This window comes from Clavelina lepadiformis, chromosome 9, assembly GCF_947623445.1.
Source record: "Clavelina lepadiformis chromosome 9, kaClaLepa1.1, whole genome shotgun sequence".
In the NCBI taxonomy this organism is placed as follows: Eukaryota; Metazoa; Chordata; class Ascidiacea; order Aplousobranchia; family Clavelinidae; genus Clavelina; species Clavelina lepadiformis.
In genome coordinates, this window is record NC_135248.1 from 2,516,343 (window position 1) to 2,535,876 (window position 19,534).

Sequence of the window (19,534 nt, forward strand, 5' to 3'; positions counted from 1 at the left end):
ATGGAAAATAGTTTTAGCCTAAAAGGAATATCTAGTACAGTACATGATCATGATGGTTGATATAATCATGAAGCTTGTCAACAACAAAGCTTCACCCCCACCACCAACCATGGCTACGACGCATCGAGAACAGCGCCCCACAAAGACCAGTCTTGTCCCTGTTCTGTTGAACGTCCACAACCATGATGTCGTGCCGCTGATACAATGACTGGTGGGCTTGTGCTGCTCCTTCACATAAACGTAACAATGATCTTCGTCTATGCCATCCATCCATCCATCCGCTCAGACAGACGCAAACATGTCCCTCCCTCTTACAGCTCGACTGGACGCCATGTCATAAACCTGGATGACAATGGAATAACAACGTTTATTATGACGTACAATTGATCAATTGTTAATATTTCTATGGATATAATTTCAATTGTTTGACATTAAAAAATAAACTGCACAAAACATTTGGTGAAGGTGGATTTGAAACATGTAAACCTTCAGCAAAGTACAACACTACCTCTTTGGTTCAGCAAATAATACTACCAGTGGCTTTAGCTAATTGCATATTTGGATTCGAAACAACCTTGTTTAGCACAACAATCCTACACTACAATAGTGCACAGCGCACATATACAGACGAAACCGGATAATTGTTCATCAGTGTTTTGAATAAATCATTAAACTACTTCAGATTCAAAAATTCTAAACCCAGTTCTGTTTAAGGCAACCACTTTGTCATGAACTATATATGTAGGAATGTTAACAAGACCAATTATTGCACTGAACATAAACTGATGATGGAAGTTCAGATGTAGATGACTGTATGGGACACAACTCGTTCAAGAGCTCGAAGAAATCAAACTCTTCAAGGTGTTTGATGCCTTACCACTCTCCACAATCTCAAGTGATCTCCACTTGTGATGAGGTCACGATAATCTGATTTGGGATCAGGAATCCACATCGTTTTTCTGCACGGATATGGATGGTTAAACATGCTCTTGGCCTTGAACTCTGCCCTTTGCTCATTAAGTTAAAAAATTTGATGAAATTTAACTTGGCCATGAGCCAACAACAAAATTGATTATGCTTAGAATGGTGTAATTACATTCTTGGTATAAACAATCATCATCATCTTCCATTCGCCTGTTGTTCAGGCCTGGTCTTCATCCCGAAACAAATTCACGGTCGACCAGTTGTCTGCAGCGACGCCTCCACTTTCCCCTGTCAATGGCATCCTCGATCTTCAAACCTTTCCTTTTCATATCATCCTTCACCGTCTCTTCCCATGTTTTCTTTGCTCTTCCCCTTTTCACCTTTCCTTCAATCATCTTATGTTGTACTCTTCTTATTAAGCTCTCCTCATTCATTCGCTCAACGTGCCCCAACCACCTCAGACGATGTCCTCTCAGATGTTCTTCAATATCTTCCACACATGTCCACCTTCTTATCACATCATTGGTAATCCCATCTCGTAGTGTCTTACCACACATCATTCGAATCATCCTCATTTCTGTCGTCTGCATTCGCCTGATATCAGCCTTCTTCATCGCCCAGCATTCAGCTCCATAACACATCACACTTCTTACATATGCTTTATACAGCCTTCCTTTCAGATTGGTAGAGAGTAGTCTGCCACAGAATGTACCAGATAATTCCTTAAACTTTTCCAACTAGCGCGTAATCTTGCCGTAACTGCCCTGCCAGTACTGTCATTTTCCCCTATCATATCCCCAAATAACGAAACTCCTTAACAAGCTCGATCTCATCACTTCCCAATTTCACATATTTCTCCTCTTTTTCATCACTAATACAACCTTTACATCTGCCACATTCGTAATTCATTCCACCCGTCAGCCTTCCATTGATACCTGAACATCTCTTATGCACCCAATACTTGCACTTTCTGCATTGAATGGAATTTCTCCCTACTCTCTTCCCATAAATTGCACATGGATCAACAGTACTGACTACTCCCTTCGACGATTTTCTATCAATTCTCATCGCTTTGGTTTTATTGATGTTCACCTTCAAACCTTTGCTTTCCAGTGCGCTTTTCCATCTAACAAACTTCTCCTCCACCTCTTTCCAGCTATCTCCTACGAGAACTAAATCGTCAGCATACAAGAACTCTTCCATTGTTGTTTCCAAATCATGTGTCAGAGCATCCATAACAATTACGAAAAGCAATGGGCTTAGCACTGAACCCTGGTGGATCCCCACTTCTACCTTAAACCATTCTGACATTTCGCCTTCGATTTTCACAGATGTCTCAGCTTCCTTATACATCTCCATCACCGCTCTAACTTCTGCTAACTGACAAACTTCTTGCTCTAACTCTAACTAACTTGCTCTAACTTCTTGGTATTGGTACTTGCTCTAACTTCTTGGTATAAACAATGACATTTATTAATGTGCTTATCTTGTACCAAGTCTTATGTGTTGATCAGATAAGTTTCTTGTTTAAAGTGAAAATATTTAAAGTAGATCAGATGAAAGTTGTTAAGACAAAATTTTAAACCAACCAAGAACTCAAGAAAGGGCAACCCACTATACATTGTGGTAGAGTGCAGGAAAACAAGCTTAATAGGCACAAAATCTTTGACCATCTTTCAATATTCTTTTATACCTGGGCTAGAACTTTTTATCAGCATTAATTGTAAAACAAACAAAACACATAATGTACTTTCACCATTTAAGAGAAATGCATAGAATTTACCTAGCTTTGAAAGCTATGTAGGATTGCATAGAAATGACGAATTATTCAAGCAGGTAGAAATCACTAAGATCGATGAGGCCTTTGAGCTCAATTACTTTCACAACAAGCACAAACTATTGAATAAAATGAATTCAAATTAAGCGAGTATACTGAATATCTGATCAAAAGCTACAAAACGACAACAACTATATTTAATTTATCAATGTAGAAAAGGTATTATGTACTGTGATGACACCATTTTACACACAGTCACAAACTATCTATTAATATGCAGAATATAACACACAATTCCCATTTACCTACACTGTCATCAGGTTGCTGCACAATAAACTCACGCACTTACACTTTGTTGTTGTATTCCTCGAAACTGCCAATGGTGAGTCGAAACTTGTCGCTACGTATGCTATAGCTTGCGGCATGCACCATTTATGACACGTTGTATTTGTAGATTTCTTTCAGCTTTGCTATCGAGGATATTTCTGATGATTAAATATAAGTCGGTGATGATTAAATATACATCTCAAATGAAGTGTCAGATGCAATGAATGGGGTCAGATAGGTTGTAAATCTCGTGCAATTTACAAAAAAAAATTAGAAACATCTCCTATACTGCAAAAAGAAAACAAATTTATTAAGTGAGAAGAGTATTTATTAAGGTTGGATTGCTCTGGAGTCCAATTAATAACTTAATAAAGTTGGACATTAAACAAGATGCCACACTCGAATGCAGTCTAATGCTGTAATAACGCAACAATGTGTCATGTAACAATCGCCAGGCTCAAAAGCATGCCAGTTTAGCGAAAGCCCGGGGAGTGCAGTTCAGTTAAAATCCGGGTGCATTTTATCTTGTTGGCTGGGGAGCCGAGTGGTTGCAGTGCTGGCCTTGCAATATTTGAAGCTTGTGTTCCAGGTTCAATACCCAGAGATGTTATTCGGTTGCAATGAACTTGGGCAAGGCATTAACGACACCTACTGCTGTTCAGTTGACCTGGATGTACAGCCGGACTGCAGAGTATGGCCATTTTCAGAAAAATCTTGGGAGCGCCAAATAACCAAAAAGGACAAATGCGGTGTGCAAAAATGCTCGGACGCCATGGAACTGCAAAATTACACATTAATGTACACAAATCCACTTAGTTAATCTCTAACTCAATTGAAAATTGAGTGCACAGAACTTCTGTTTAAGTTATTAAGGGCAATACAACGCACCTAAGTGCGGCAGAGAGTCTTATTAAAACCAGTATTGAGTGCGCCTATGGATATGCCAAACTCTGCAGTGTGTAAATACCTCAAGAAAACCTAGATACACAAAAGCAGCAATTTCATATTTGTTGTATTTTTAGTGATACAGAAGACTGTAAAATTTTATCATCGCCAACATGTAAAACTGAAAACAAAACTTGAACCAACACATCTCAGACACGTTGACTGTTTGCTTGCGTAAAGGGGAAAATGTCAAATAGATAAACGCTAATTACTACCAGAGAGGCGTGTACAACTGTACACGTTGTGAGAAAACACAAGTGCCCGAGGGAGCAAACACATTACGGTTCTACAACACAAATCGTATCGATATCAATGGTTGCTTCACAGCCAACAGTACGAGCTAGCTGCAAGCTGACAAACGAGCATGAGCGACTAAAATCACAACGTAATCAAATACGTCATAAATTACGCCAGCGAGTCAAGCAATACGGCTCCCCTAAAACCAGGCGCCTTAAGTTGATTAAGTGTCATAGGCTAGAAAGGATGTCTTATTGCTAGAATTCTACACATCTCGTTTTAGTAGGAAATATCATATTGCACGAATATAGAACTGTTCACCAGGTCCATTGAACATGAGCAAGCGTGCTTTGACTTGGCCAAGGGCATTACAACGGTAATATCAAACACCGGCCGCATTATTGCGAGACTGGAGCTCAGCGCTTTATCTACTCGGTTACTAAGCCGAAATGTTGGATACAACAAACCACTGAAAATATCACAAAATCATAATTAAAAGTGACGTATACAGTACAATTAAGCTGGAATACCTACTGCAGTCATTGATACCTTTGTCTTGTAACACGGGCTTAAACAGAGAACTTTAGGCTTAAAACTTATATTTTTGTCTATCTTTTCGTTGGTAATTAAGCGATGTAATTTTCTATTTAATAGGTACTAAATGTTTTTCCGGAAGCGTATTTAATTAGTTGTTGGCGCCCTATGTTACGTTCAGCTCTATCCCGCTTTGCTTTCCGGTTCAAAACCTTGTCTAGACAACTTCTGCTTTTCTTGCTTAAACCAATAAAAACAAGATGCACAGAAACGTTAGGGTGGGTGGGGGGAACTCATGCCGCAGTGGGAAAATCGGAGGACCTGCATAGACAAGTCGCAGGTTCAAACCAGTCACCCAGCGGAGCGGCAAGCCATCAACCGCTAACCCAGCCCAATCCTAGTGTCTAAATGCCGCGAAGCGGCGAGTTAATTACCTTTTATTCAAAAAACTAGAACTGGGACACAAACAAAGTATAGCTGCTATGTTTTCGCATGTTGCTACCCGCCTACCTCAGTTTTTCGTAATGAACACTACTAGTTTTAGTTGGCACCTGCTAATTTATCCTAATGAACAGTGGACAAGTGGGATCAAGCGAGTGAAGCTCTCCACACAGTAAGAGTGGAGACGATTCTGAGTGCAATTGGTCGAGCAGTGATTAACATAGTGTAACCGGCAAATTTACAGAAGCCGATCACCTAGTCTCTTGGGCCAACAAGGCCTGAATTCCACCCTTATTCAAAATAGAAATGCACACGTAATCTTGAAGCTGTTATATTGACCAGGTATAACGGTATAGTATATGGTAACGTGCATGTGATTTCTACAAATACCGAACCCAGGTGGTTACTTAGCATCTGAAAGTACAGTACAAACAATAATCGTAGATACCAATAAAGTAGGTCTCAATCACATGGTTACTCAGTTTACGCATTACAACATGTACACTGACCACTACTCAAACGTACTGCATGCAACCCTCACTAAACAGGTTAGGCTAGCACAATACTGGGCCTAACAACACGGCCTCGGCTATAATTATAGCAATTTAAGACAAGAACGCGAGGCCAAACACACAATCATCAAGTTGTCCGGAATTTTGATTACCAAGCCAATTGGAATTTTAGGTCATATAAGTCCTTATCACAAATCGTATAATTGGGAGGAACAACAGGTTAATTTGTACGTTACATACCGGCCCCAGAATAACGCAGTGGAATGAAGTTATTCTCAAAGGCACGGACAAATTCGACGGCAGCGCGCAAGGCGTAACGGGTACCCAAAAAGAGGTCATTGACATAACACCACGTCTTCACAACACTTATTAAATAAAGATCAAACACGATCACACTACAATGGTTAATAAGCTACATATGAGTAAGTGAAGAAGAAACATCTTACAAATGATCACAGCCGATGCCAGGTTCAAGTACATTCAAATCAACAATTCAAGAGGTAATTATGTGGGTACCGTATTAACATCGGCCGTCAGTCAGTAAATCCATGGCAGGCAATATGAATCAATAGTATCAAACTGGCAAGATAATACTAAGCATGCAAGCAACAGTGAAAATGATATAAATGGCTAGAGTAAGGCAACTAATACAGTTAACATGTGTATGTAAAATTAAAGGTGTTTTGTCCTGTGAATGGCTAAGGTATATCTAGCATTGTAATTCCGTATGTTTGCAAATAGCTGCTGGCCACCTTAGGCTCAGCTCGATTTCATGCTGCCTCCAACAGGCAGAGCTTGCGTATGTCACGCATTAATCTATTGTCCGCAGTTTTAACTTGGACTCTCCTTACCATCCCATCCTTGTCTGGATACGCCTCCTCGACGCGCGCTTTTGGCCAATTTCCACGTTTGTGGCTCAACAATGTTCTTTTTGCGAAAGTGCTTCCACATGGCGTAACGCCGTAGCTTGTAATTTGCAGCACAATCATAAACAACTCGGAATTTCCCTCCAGTACAACAGTGATGAGGGATGTACCATGTTCTCTTTGCATGGCAAAACTGTCCTTCTGGAACTTTCTTGGCATAGCCAGATTGCAGCAGTTCATTGATCTTCTTTTTGTACTGATCAAACAAACTTGAGTCCTTCTCAAGCTTGCGTTTCAAATATGACAACCGCTTCACAGCCAGAAAACGATTGTATGGCAAGGTGACATTGTCGGTTTTCCATAGAAGTCCCAACTGGTATCGTCCATCTTTTTCCTGAACTGATGACTTCAGTTTATGCATGGCGCGAATATCGTCAACGGAGTAAGAAAGATCTTCTGAGTCTTCATCCTCCACAAAGTCATGATCAAACATCCTTTGCATTTGGTCATGCAAGATGCGATTGTCGCAACGAACGTGGTTGACATGGCAAACGGCTCTGTGTTCGGTTGCAGGTTCTGGTCCAACCAGTGTCCATCCCAACCCAGTTCTGACTGCTGTTGGCTGATTGGCACCTCCTTCCCTGACCGCATGAATGACATGTGCTTTCCTTGCACCGGCCCCAATGAGCAACTCCACTCCACCAGCAGGTATGGCAGGAAATTGCAGGCCTTCAAGATAAGGATATCGTGTCACGTCCTTGTTGGTAGGTATGCTTCCCTTTAGTTTGGGCAAGCATGAAAGTGTCATGACTTCTTCTAAATCAATGACGGCCGTTTCACTCAGACCCTGAATGCTAAGTGAAACCATCTTACTTTGTTGTGACCCCTCACCGTTTATGCATGAGATATGCAACTGAACCTTGGGTCCTTGTAACCCAAGTTGCTTGGAAAGACGATCGCCGCAGAATGAAGTGTCTGATCCTTCATCCAGGAATGCATAGCACTCAACAGGCTTACGCATGTTGTGGCCCCATGCTCTGACAGGGACCACTTTCAGTCTCACGTTGTTTGCACCATGATGGTTGGTGTCGATCCCAAAGGATTCCACAGGCTTAACTGGTTCAGTAGAATCCTTTTCTTCTTTAGGCTTCTCCCATTCAGATGTTGACTGCATATACACATGCAGCAATGAGTGGTGCGACTTATTGCATGTCTTGCACTTCTTCGTCATTTTACAATCAGTGCTACGATGCCCTGCTCCAAGACAGTTGAAGCAGAGTCCACTATTTCTAACAAGACGGCGTCTGTCTTGAATAGATTTCTTCTGGAACTGGTCACACCTCCAAATGGGATGTTCTCCCTGGCAAACAATGCAATTCTTGTTCGACCTTCTGGTGGAGATTTCTAGGTTATCCACCCTCCTCTCGCTTCTTTCAACAGCTGCTTGAGAGGTATACGACCTAGATGTCTTCAGATTCCGTGTCTTGGGCACACGGTTGGTTTTTTCTTCTTCCTTGGCTCTGGCCATGGTTCGTCCATATATGTTGTTACAGGCGTGCATCTTCTCTTCAATGAATCCAAGCAGATGAGCAAAGGTCGGTCTTTTGCCCATCTTTATTTGTCTGTTTGTTTCATGGGTAATGCTTTCCTGCATTTTATATGGCAGCCGCTTGAAGATCTGCTTCAATGTGGAGTAGCTATCAAGCTCAGCCGCATAATCCCATGCTTCAAGCACTCTCCTGCAATTGGACATGTCATTATACAGTTTGCGGAGATCTTTCTCATCTCCCTTCAGCTGTGGTCCTTGAAACAATGACTGGAGGTGCGCCGCAACAACATCTTCGCGCCTACCAAACAAATCCTCCAATACTGTAAAGGCCTGACGCAAACCTTCTTCAGGCGGGTCAACCCAAATGCATCCCTTAATGCTTTCATGTGCTTCTCCGATGCACATGTCAATAAGATACCGTAGCTGTTGAGCAGCATCAGCAATATGGCTTTGAATTGTCTCCTTGAAACCTTTTATGAACATGAAATAATGCAAGGGGTTGCCCTCGAACTTCTCCAACTCCCTCCTTGGCAAGGTCGATCTTCGCATCATCGATCGATTTTCTTCGATCATGCCAACCAACATCATCATGTCACGTTGATGGTCCGATGGTGCAGACTGAGATATGGGCCCCTCCTGGAACACGTCAAGTGGTCTGGAACGAGCATGCAGTTTATTTTGGCCTGCGGCTATCTTTGTTGGTGCCACAGGTATATCCTTCCTCCAGGAATGCATATCATAGGTGTTTCCCTTATCTAGTTCGTTGTATCCTGTGGGAGTAAAGGCGTTGGCAGTCGGTCTTAAAAGTGACATCCTGCCTGCTTCATCTGCTCTTGTGGCTTCTTCTGCATGGGGGACTTCATGTATCGTCAGTTCATTTGAAGTAACTTGAAATGGGTTTCCGTACGACGTGCTAGGCTTCGCCAGTCTTGCTGGAACATCTGCAAACTTCTCTGCTCCAGTATTGGATCTGGCACTTCCCACACTCGAGGCATTTAGCAGGTCGTCGTCATATTCAGCTTCCAGGGCTGCCCTTTTTACACTTGCCTCAGCCCGAGACATTGCAATTTTCAAGCTGATTTGGTTCTTCTGGATCCTTTGTTTTGCCTCAAGTCTTTTAGCTTCGGCCTTTGCTTCGGCCTCGAGTCTTTTGGCTTCGGCCTCGGCCTCGAGTCTTTTGGCTTCGGCCTTTGCTTCAGCCTCAAGTCTTTCTTCTTCGGCCTTGGCTTCAACCATATCCTGCTCAAATGTCAGCTGCGCCTCCAATCTTGCTTCTTCTGCCTCAATTTGAGCCTGTAGCAGTCTCTTCCTTCTAGCGCTTGAGCAAGCGCTAGACCTGGAAGACCTAGCCGACACCGAAGAACGCCGAGTTGAAGCGTCCATGTTGCACTGCCGAGTGTATACCGTATACTCCTCATCAGCTTCCCGCTGCCTTTGGCTTGGTACCCGCAAGGGTTCTTTTACAACTGATCTTCTACACCTAAAGTTCTTGGTAGAAGTGACTTAAACCCGCAAGGGCTCTTGTAGAAATTATGTAACCGGCAAATTTACAGAAGCCGATCACCTAGTCTCTTGGGCCAACAAGGCCTGAATTCCACCCTTATTCAAAATAGAAATGCACACGTAATCTTGAAGCTGTTATATTGACCAGGTATAACGGTATAGTATATGGTAACGTGCATGTGATTTCTACAAATACCGAACCCAGGTGGTTACTTAGCATCTGAAAGTACAGTACAAACAATAATCGTAGATACCAATAAAGTAGGTCTCAATCACATGGTTACTCAGTTTACGCATTACAACATGTACACTGACCACTACTCAAACGTACTGCATGCAACCCTCACTAAACAGGTTAGGCTAGCACAATACTGGGCCTAACAACACGGCCTCGGCTATAATTATAGCAATTTAAGACAAGAACGCGAGGCCAAACACACAATCATCAAGTTGTCCGGAATTTTGATTACCAAGCCAATTGGAATTTTAGGTCATATAAGTCCTTATCACAAATCGTATAATTGGGAGGAACAACAGGTTAATTTGTACGTTACACATAGAGTTGGACTTTTATGAAGGAGTTAGTGAATGAAAGCAAATTAATTAGGAAGTAGCTGCTATGATCCTGGATCTTGGAGAAACTTTCACGAAACAAGCGCGAATTGAAGTTGGAATCGAACCCGGAACCTCTGCCTCTGCCGCAGGCGCTTTAGCGAGCTGCGCTATTAACATTAGTGAAAGTTGTGTGGATAATTTGCAATATGTTCTGGCAAAAGAAAGCAAAAAACAAAACCTAAAGTTTTGATACTTACGAACAAATTATCTCGAAATTATTGAGAAGTCGTGCAATAATGAAATATCGACAACAGCTTCTGCGGCACCCGCTCCGTCTCCCAAAGCAAGCGGGTTCAAAACCTTACCCAGCCTCTTCTTGCGAGATGTCTATTCGTATGTAGGTAAATATATCAACAATATGTTTTAAACCGAGCAAAAGCCGTTTTATTTTGCTTTTTACATTTAGCTTATAGTGCAGCTTGCTGACCCAGGGTTGCTACAAACGTTTATTCATTTTGCTGAACTTTTCACTACATTTTCTTGCAACATGCAATGCTTCTGTACTTTTTAAAATCCTGCAGAAAAGGCTGTTTACATATATCCTGTGTTAAATTTTTACTTATAGCCTATAATTTTATCCCAACTACGGCGGACTGGTTTAACTTTTCAAAACACACTTGGGTCCCTTGTTTGATAAGATCATCATCATCCGTGCAAGGTAATATTTATGACAAAACCAGTTAAAAAGAGTTCTTCTCCCTTTTCATAAGCACAGTACCGTGAACTAACTTTACAGGTCTTCACGTTGTTTTGGATCAGGCCATCGCGTACATTATATTATCTGTAACATATTCGGCCATTGGGCGGAATTTGATTGAAACTAGACGGTAGATCCGCGTTTAGCTGATGGCCCGCAAAGCATGCTAAAATGTTCCAATACAAAAAGTGAATACTGGTAAGTGGAGCCATTGTGAATCACCCATTTAAAGGAAAGATTGTATTTAGCTGGACTTGTTCGTTTTATATGTGGCAAAAAAAAACATTGTCGCAATAAGATTTAGTCACCGAACGGTCTTGCAGTACATTCAAAATTGAAGTAAGAGAAACAGCTTGGCAGAAATACGTAATGTACACAAAACAGCTAATTTTTTCCAACAGAAAAAATGCGTCAGAGAAATAAAAACACAGTACTTGCATAAATACTGCATTGACAGTCTGCGGTTGTATTGTATGTATATCACTGCGGTGTATACACACAGCGTGCGTGAACAGCATTAAACCAATGCACACGCGAAATTGTTCGTTTCAGCTACGGGAGGTAACAAAACAACGGCAAGAATATAGTAACAGTGGACAGGCGGATACATGTAGCGCTACAAAGTCTATACAGCACCAGATTCCCAAGATAGTTGAATGTCTCTTTTCCAAGTAATTGTAGCGGCCACCATAACGTAAATGAAGAAAGCAAATGAGAAACAAAAGTGTCACGAGGCTTCCAACGATGCAAAGTGGGGACAGGAACGCATCAAACAGTCTCTCTACGCGTGTACGATACGATGCGACTTACGCTGAACATAGCGAAAAGTCATACACGAACTGTTATAGAATTCACCACCAGACCATTACTCCACTGTCACCAGTGAATGTTGCAAGAGGGGCGTGTCAATTTCACCGACGACTGTCCACTCAGTCTCCGGGTGGTAACATTCGATTTGCATAACGCGATTGTTGTCGTTGTCTCGCCTACACATAAGTTCATTTGGCACCGACTTGTGAATCCAAGCAAATTACAGTCACAAATCACAATACTGTGCCAACGTTAAGCAAAAAGTACGTGTACAACTCACCCTCCCACCACGTATATCTTTCCCTGCATGACACAAGCCGAGTGTTCCCATCGCTTGTATTGCATTGCATTCACTCTTGACCATTGATTTGCCACAACATCGTATTTTTCCACACTATTTTGAGCAATTTCGTACGATTGACCACCTGTTAATGAAAGTGGCTGTGATGAAGGCAGCACACAGCGTACTGTGTAATCTTGTGTTGTGCAGCAAAACAAAAGACACTGCTTTGAATTAAGACTTTAAGCAACAATACAACAAAATCAGCGAGTATGATAACCAGCTAGGGATCAGCAGGTTGTTAAAATTATGCTGAATAAAACGCATGACCTACTAGTGTTGCCGCAAATGAACTAATTCGTTGGTAAAACAAAAAGTTTTAAACTTTTGTGGTTTCGAACCATATCAAGTCCTAAACTTGAAATGGACCCTGACCCTGCATAATTCAAAGTTTAAGGTAAACTTGCAAGCAAACGTTTATGTTAATCACATAAGCTTCAGATCAGCATCAACTGAAAGTTTAAAGACCTCTTTAACTGCTACTGTAATAACTAATAACAGATATGAAATTGTCAATGCTTTAGTTCAAAATATCTGACCAAACCACTCAGATTCAAACTGAAAATAATGAATAATGCTATATCAACATATGGAAATACATCGACAGAATTGCATCGGAATAAACAGTGGAAAATATTTGGGTTCCATGTTTTTGTAAAAGTAAATCAGTATCACCCGGGATTTAATTTTCATCAATCAGAGTTCTTATTCGTAACTAGCTTAAGCAACTGTAGCTAATGATGAAAGTCATATGCTAAACATACTGAAATGTTCATCAATTGAACAATCAAAGCTAAGCATAAAGCAACAAAGAGATTGACATTTTTAGCAAAAGTCATATCATAACTAGCTTTTTATACCAACGGCATAAATGACATCATTGATGGTCACTGCAGCAAAACTTTCCCTTCCAATGGTCATGGGAGCTCCTTCCGTCCATACATTAGCATGTGGTTCGTATCTCTCAACAGAAGTCAAACAACAATTTCTACCATACCCACCAACTGCATATAAGGAGCCTAAATAATATATTAAAACATTAAAAGTTGTTGAATAAAGTTAACACTCTTGCTAGCAGCTATGAATGAAAAAATACTTCACCCTACAACCTTTGCACGCCACAAGGCTATGTCCAAATCGTGCCACTTTCATTGCAGTCATTGTCGACCATTTATTAACACCCGGCACATAATATTCACTTGATCTGCCGCACATACGTCCACCCACAACAAATATGATATCTATGAGAGAACACAAAAACACTGCCTCAGAACTATAACCACTAATTTCTGATCAAATGTATCACATAGCAGAAGTCAAAAAAACTGTTCTACCGGATAGAACAGCTGCAGCTGCCAAGTATCTCTTTTTCTTCATCGGTGCAACCTCCTCCCATTTCAAAGGCTCTTCGCTTAAATTCAAGCGATGAACTCGATTGGTTATTGATTGAATTGGATTGTTTAGACTGGTAGATCCACCGAACACGTAAATATAATTTTGCATCTTTACACAACAGTGGCCCACACACGTTCGATCCAAAGCCTTGACATGTGAAATCATAAGCTGATATTTTTACCAAGGGTTAACAGAAAGCATCATAACAAGTTACCAATTAATAACAAAATCTCATACAGTAAAAATATTAGAACTTTAAGTTATAACACAAAGGTCTATTAGATACAAACCAACCTTTTCTTGTACACATATTGTATCTATAACTTTTTGAAATATCTCGAAACTAATGCCAATTAATCTTACTCCAGTTCACAAATACCAACTTCAATTACTCATGCATTACATGATTAGAATTGTGGTTTAAAACACAATACTCCGCATCTAGTTTTATAGCCAAATTATCACGTAACAGGGACCATGTCAGTGCCACACAAACACCTGCCAACTAAAAGCCAAAGTAACTCATGCAAACACATCATGCCGTTAACATACCGCTCTTAACTAGAAAGCACCAGGCCAAAACGATGCAGACAACTGTACATACTGGATGCTATGGTTAAAGCCATTATCACACGACATGGTGCTACATTTAGAAATCTCAATCTTCATGTTGAAGAGAATCCATGGAAACATGGCATAATTGGAGGCTAACCTATCATTGCCATCCAGGCATGTTTTTATTATAAATAGATACTAATTTCATCAAATCAAGATAACTTGAAATAATCTATTCAGTTTCTTAACCCAGTTACAAGATGTATGTTGCCTTAAACCAGGGGTGTCAAACTCAGTCGCACGAAGGGCCAAAACGCAAAACTTATTTAACGCCGCGGGCCGTAAGGATAAAAATTGATTGAACGTTTCCTGACACCAATACATGAATTGGAACAGGCAGCGAAACAAAACTAAAATTTTTGATTTTTTTGACGATTTTTGACTGGGCTGTTTTTGATTATTCTTATCTTAGATCATTATGTTTCATTCATCTCCTTGCAAAAGCATTAAAGAATTAACAGACAATAAAGAAAAAAGCGGCGAAACAAATTCACCGGTGACAATTGGTCGTGGTCAACTGACCGGCAACAAATTGGCCGGCGACACAAATCAAACGCTACGCATTTTATTTTTATTTTTACGCAAATTAGCATTGTTGTTTATTCAAATTATATGATTTAAGTGATAATATGATTTAAGGTTAGTTGGTTCTAGGTAAATTTACGTTACGGTCAGTTGTCCCTCGGTCAGTTGTCCTCGGTGAGTTTGTTCGCGGTCAATTTCCCATGGTTAATTGTCGTGGAACCGAAAAAAGCAGCCCAGACTACAAGCGTTGGAATAAATCGATTTATAATCTTGTTTCTTGCTTGCAAAAAGTAAGTTGTATTGTACAATGATCTCGCGGGCCGGAAATAGGTCAATGTATAAAATAACATTGCGGGCCAAGTTTTATTGTGAAGCGGGCCGGATGTGGCCCGCGGGCCGGGAGTTTGACACGTATGCCTTAAACTATGGACAGTGTCAGAGTCTGGGTGATGAACCAGCCAGCAAACCCTGTACTAGAAGAGTCTAGAACACTTAAGATAGAAGCATGCAAAATAGCGTGCTAATAGTATATTTAATACAAACCGGAAATGATCTATCTATAGATTTGTCCAATGCAGGAAAAACTTTCTTCACACTTGTAGGAGTTCCACCAATGCTTAGTACAACCTCTGAAAAAGCGAAAAGTTATCTGATCTGAAAAATAACTTACAGGCACTATGTTTGTATATTATTGCTCTATATTCAAGTCAAAATAGTAATGACGTAAAAAGACCACAGGAAAAGTTAATAATATAGTTGATCAGCCTTCATTAAATTTTCAGTGGTGGTTGTCATCCTTTTTTGCTGCGATCAGAAATATTACTCAAGTTTTGATTTACATGAAAGTAAGTTAGTTATCTAACTTTTTACTGTGTGTAAAAGCCTAATATCGTATTATAGCTACAACGCAATAATCGTAGTAGTAATCATGCACCTTTAAGTCGAATTTTCTTGGATTGAGAAAGCATCTTTCCAAGCAAAGTTCTCAAGCACTTGTTATTTTCTTGAACGAAGGGCTACGATAAAAATAACCATTCAGTGCAAAGATTTGAAATATTAATGCTGCACCTTGTGAATGAGTTTCTTTGCGTCTGGGAATATAGAAAAAGCTATAAAAAAGTTTCTACCTGAGATGCAAGAACATTTTCCAAATAATCTCTCGGAAGAAGTTCAAGATCGATTTCATCAAGCAAATCACCGAATGCATCAGGCTGGTTGGCCAGGTTATGCTCACACCATTTTACGTATGATTTACATTTCGAGGTTTCACAAATCTATTGTAAAAATACATGAGGTGAAAAAACATAATCACAAACATATGTACTTTATGCAATATTGCTTAACTTTATCTAATGCAAACTAGTGTCCATTTTCACAAATGGACAACATATTAAAAGTGAAATCACTTGATTCATTTACACTCACAGTGCTTCACAACTGCTTTGTTTTAACCCAAAAACTGCTGTCTTTTGCTTGTCATTATTGCTATGTTCGTGAAATCTCATATGGCTAACACAAATTTTTGTTCCCATAACTTATTGCAGAAAATAAAACGAATGAGTTTACTCTCAAACACATCAAACGCAGAAGTATACCAACACATTGTTGGTTTTCGGAAAACTGTAGTTAGAAAACAATGTTTTCTTCTACAGTAAATATGCCGTAATGACAACTTGTTTAACAAATGTTGAGACGAGATGTAGCGCTAAGACGTGTTCTGCCTAAAATTTGGGTCCCAGTTCAGCTTGAAAAGCACTGATTGTTGTGTACAATGGCACACTTGCATTGTATCAAGTAGATTGAGGATGTATTTATATCCATTCTGCAGCATTGTCTGATAAAAAACAATTTCTATATCCAACCTCAGATTCTCTCTTCCTCTTTCCACAATTGCGTCCCCCACTCGTACAGTTTTGGGAGGTTTCCTTGAAGAGAACATGAAGCTCATCTTTGGAGAGGTTTTTGAAATCATTCAATTCGATGATGCTTTCAATATTTCTTGCAATAAAAAGCTTTATTTGTTCTTGGGAATGGTCGCTTCCGTAGAGACGAAAAAGGTACGAGATGGCGAGGCAGGTGTCAACAGATAATGAATTTTCCAGGAACTCCAAGCAAAAAGTTTTAATTTCTGCAAAACAACATTTAGATATATTTTTTTAATAACCGTGGAAAAACAAGTGGAATGCAAATGAGAATATGACTATCCACAGTTATGCAGTAACATGTAGTCAGTGGTGGTCAGTAACGAAAGGTAGTCTTTAAATTTCTTCTACTTTGGCTAGTTTTAAACAGCATACTTCTGATGCTCATAGTGGTTACTTTGACCACCATTATTGCAGCGCTCTCAACTGGTGAGCTGTGAAGCCAGTTCAGGAGTCATGAAGCATGCCAAAAAATACAGGGCAAGCGCTGTGAAGTGATGTTATTCAGAACGTAGGGACTATTGTGCACACATTTGTAATAAAGATAAAGGCAAAGATAGGAAGTTCCTGGGCAAACCTTACCTTAAAATATGTTAAGAATTAGGCCTACCATCAATTTGCATCAGATTGGATGCAGAGAGCAAATCATAAACATTCTCTTTGACTATCTCAATGCTTCCCATGTACAAAAAGTCTAAAATCAACTTCATAGCATTTGGCGTAACTCCATGAATGTGTACAATGTCTTCATGCTTTTCCCTCATCTGTAAATTCAAAGATGCCAATGCTTTAAATATCACTAGCAAAGTTGAAAAAATTGCCAACTTGTGTTTTATTGTCTGTAATGTTGCATGAATGTAAGCTATATGAATTTTTCCTCCAGCGGCATTATTAGTATCTCGAGCATGTCAAGATGATTTTATTTAACATGCACACAAATTTCTTCACAGAGTTAATCTTACCTCCGTCTCAAACATAGCTTCGAAATACTTGCACAAACAGGACAAAACCATTCTGTGCGCCGGAAATGAAACGTCGTCAACTTTAATTGTGACGTCATTAAACTTCCCATTGAACCTGCCACTATCAAAGAACACCCATTTATCATTATCAAAAAATACCCAACTTTGTACATAACGCCTGTGGCACATGACACAAATACTTAACCTAGATACCAACATCACTACATGCAACATAGTTATAAAACTAACAGACTAGAAATGTACCAGAAGATTTATAATGTTAGTACACAAATATATTTTGTGAGTATAAATCAGCTCACTCTGCTAATTCCACATAACAGTAAACTTTTTGATTTAAAATCTCATTTTCCAATACACAAATGTTTATGCTATGACATTTATTCTTGTGATCATTTAATTGTCTTTACGATCAATCAGTCATACTGATGTTCTACTTTCTGCAAAAAGAGTACATGACCCATATCTGCAAGTAAGATTCAGCATGATGAGGATAACGCAACAGGTCAATATTTTTGCACAATAATTGGATTAGTGTTAAATTTTGCACATTAATAGTTGAAAACTGAAACTCCAAACTCAGTTCTTCCCTACCTGTTAGCATATTCCAGCACATTTGTTGCATTACTTGAACGTTCACACACAATTTTTTCGGTGGTGATTTGTTGATTCAGTCTTTTGATCATTTCAATATGCATTGTTGAAGGTTAAAATTCAAGATAGCACAACAACAAACTTATTTTTAAGTCTACTACAGATCAAAAACTTTGTCCAAAAGTGGTAAAACCAGCTAAAAATTTTCTAAAACCTACCAAAAAATCAGAACGTTATGGTTTTATAAGTAACATAGGCTAAAGGGCAACAAAAAAACATTACGCTACACGTATGTTGAGCTGTTTCTGGTCCATGACTAAGGCTAACTTGATTTTATTGGCAACAAACAAGTGACGAAGCACAAGCATTACCTGAAGTGGAGAGGTGAGCGTTTGTGTGCCTCCTTGTCTAAAAGACGACTGGCTCAAAATAATTGCAAGTTAGAAATAACTTATATACTGTCGTCTGTCAGTCACAACGTCTTTAAGTTATTTTAATCATTTTGTTAAAAAAGCTACAACTAGTACAGAAAAACGTTTCAAAGCGAAGGGCATCAGTACAATTGTGTAAGCTGTGCAAACGAGATTGAAGGAAAACATGACCACTTTGCAAACGTGAAAGACATTTAATCACTGTTTACGGGTATGATTTGTAATCATGTTTTCCATAATATTAAAACATTGGAAATCAGTTATGAATTGAAGATAGTTAAGAAACATTGCTTTTCACATTTTAGTTGTAATTATGGGCCTGTGAGAGAGAAAGTTTGCATAACTTTTTCGTTTCTTGGTTTTTAAAGCTGTTGCTCCAGAAATGTTAAAAATAGTTACTGAAAACCAGAGTTTAAAGGTTAATAAGTCAAAAATAAAATTATTACGCTAAAAACAACAGTACAACTTAAATTTGAATTTGAATTAAGGGCCACCGATTTGTTACTTTATATTTTACGGATAAATTTCTAGACATCACTGTAACTCATACAAATATAGAAGCTGACCTAGAATAGATGAGAACAGAAATATTGACTTACATTGGGCTTGTTATCACTGCTGATCACTTGAAGCAGAACCACTTGTGACAGGGTGATTTGTGGGACAAAAATATGGACCTCCAATATTCAGAGCTACAATGCCGCATTATCGGTTCATCGCCTTGACACGATTCCACCTATATACTACACACCAAGTACCTTTCCGAGGTCATTGTCCTTACCTCCAATGCATTCAAAGTAAGCCAGACAAATATGGAAAATATCACAACTTTTAGTTCTTGGACAAAACACGCTAAATTTCGGTAACATTACATCTCATCTTCATTGCTTTGTATCCCTGGTAAAATGTGTTTATATCACGAAGTTATTACCGCACTGCAGTAGTTGTTCAATGCAAATTTTTTCATTTAACCACAATTGTTTGATATTGACATA

The 19,534-nt window shown here is 39.5% G+C and overlaps 3 protein-coding genes across 3 annotated transcripts; all 3 read right to left on the minus strand.

The window, feature by feature from the left end:
• Nucleotides 1-1,154: 1,154 nt before the first annotated feature.
• On the minus strand, nt 1,155-1,565 carry LOC143470690 (uncharacterized). The gene has a single exon (XM_076968955.1). It carries the CDS (start codon nt 1,563-1,565, stop codon nt 1,155-1,157), a length of 411 nt encoding a protein of 136 aa, XP_076825070.1.
• A 4,035-nt stretch (nt 1,566-5,600) lies between these two features.
• LOC143471093 (uncharacterized) lies at nt 5,601-10,163 on the minus strand. Its single transcript, XM_076969443.1, has one exon. It carries the CDS (start codon nt 9,493-9,495, stop codon nt 6,529-6,531), a length of 2,967 nt encoding a protein of 988 aa, XP_076825558.1. The 5' UTR covers nt 9,496-10,163; the 3' UTR covers nt 5,601-6,528.
• Nucleotides 10,164-11,152: 989 nt separating this feature from the next.
• Nucleotides 11,153-18,343, minus strand: LOC143470857 (kelch-like protein 12). Its single transcript, XM_076969145.1, has 12 exons — nt 18,109-18,343; nt 17,497-17,617; nt 17,145-17,298; nt 16,475-16,740; nt 15,740-15,886; nt 15,547-15,628; nt 15,156-15,241; nt 13,412-13,619; nt 13,187-13,318; nt 12,938-13,096; nt 12,018-12,162; nt 11,153-11,913 (listed from the first exon to the last, which is right to left on the minus strand). The coding sequence occupies exons 1-12, from the start codon at nt 18,210-18,212 to the stop codon at nt 11,793-11,795; spliced, it is 1,725 nt and encodes a 574-aa protein (XP_076825260.1). The 5' UTR covers nt 18,213-18,343; the 3' UTR covers nt 11,153-11,792.
• Nucleotides 18,344-19,534: the final 1,191 nt, after the last annotated feature.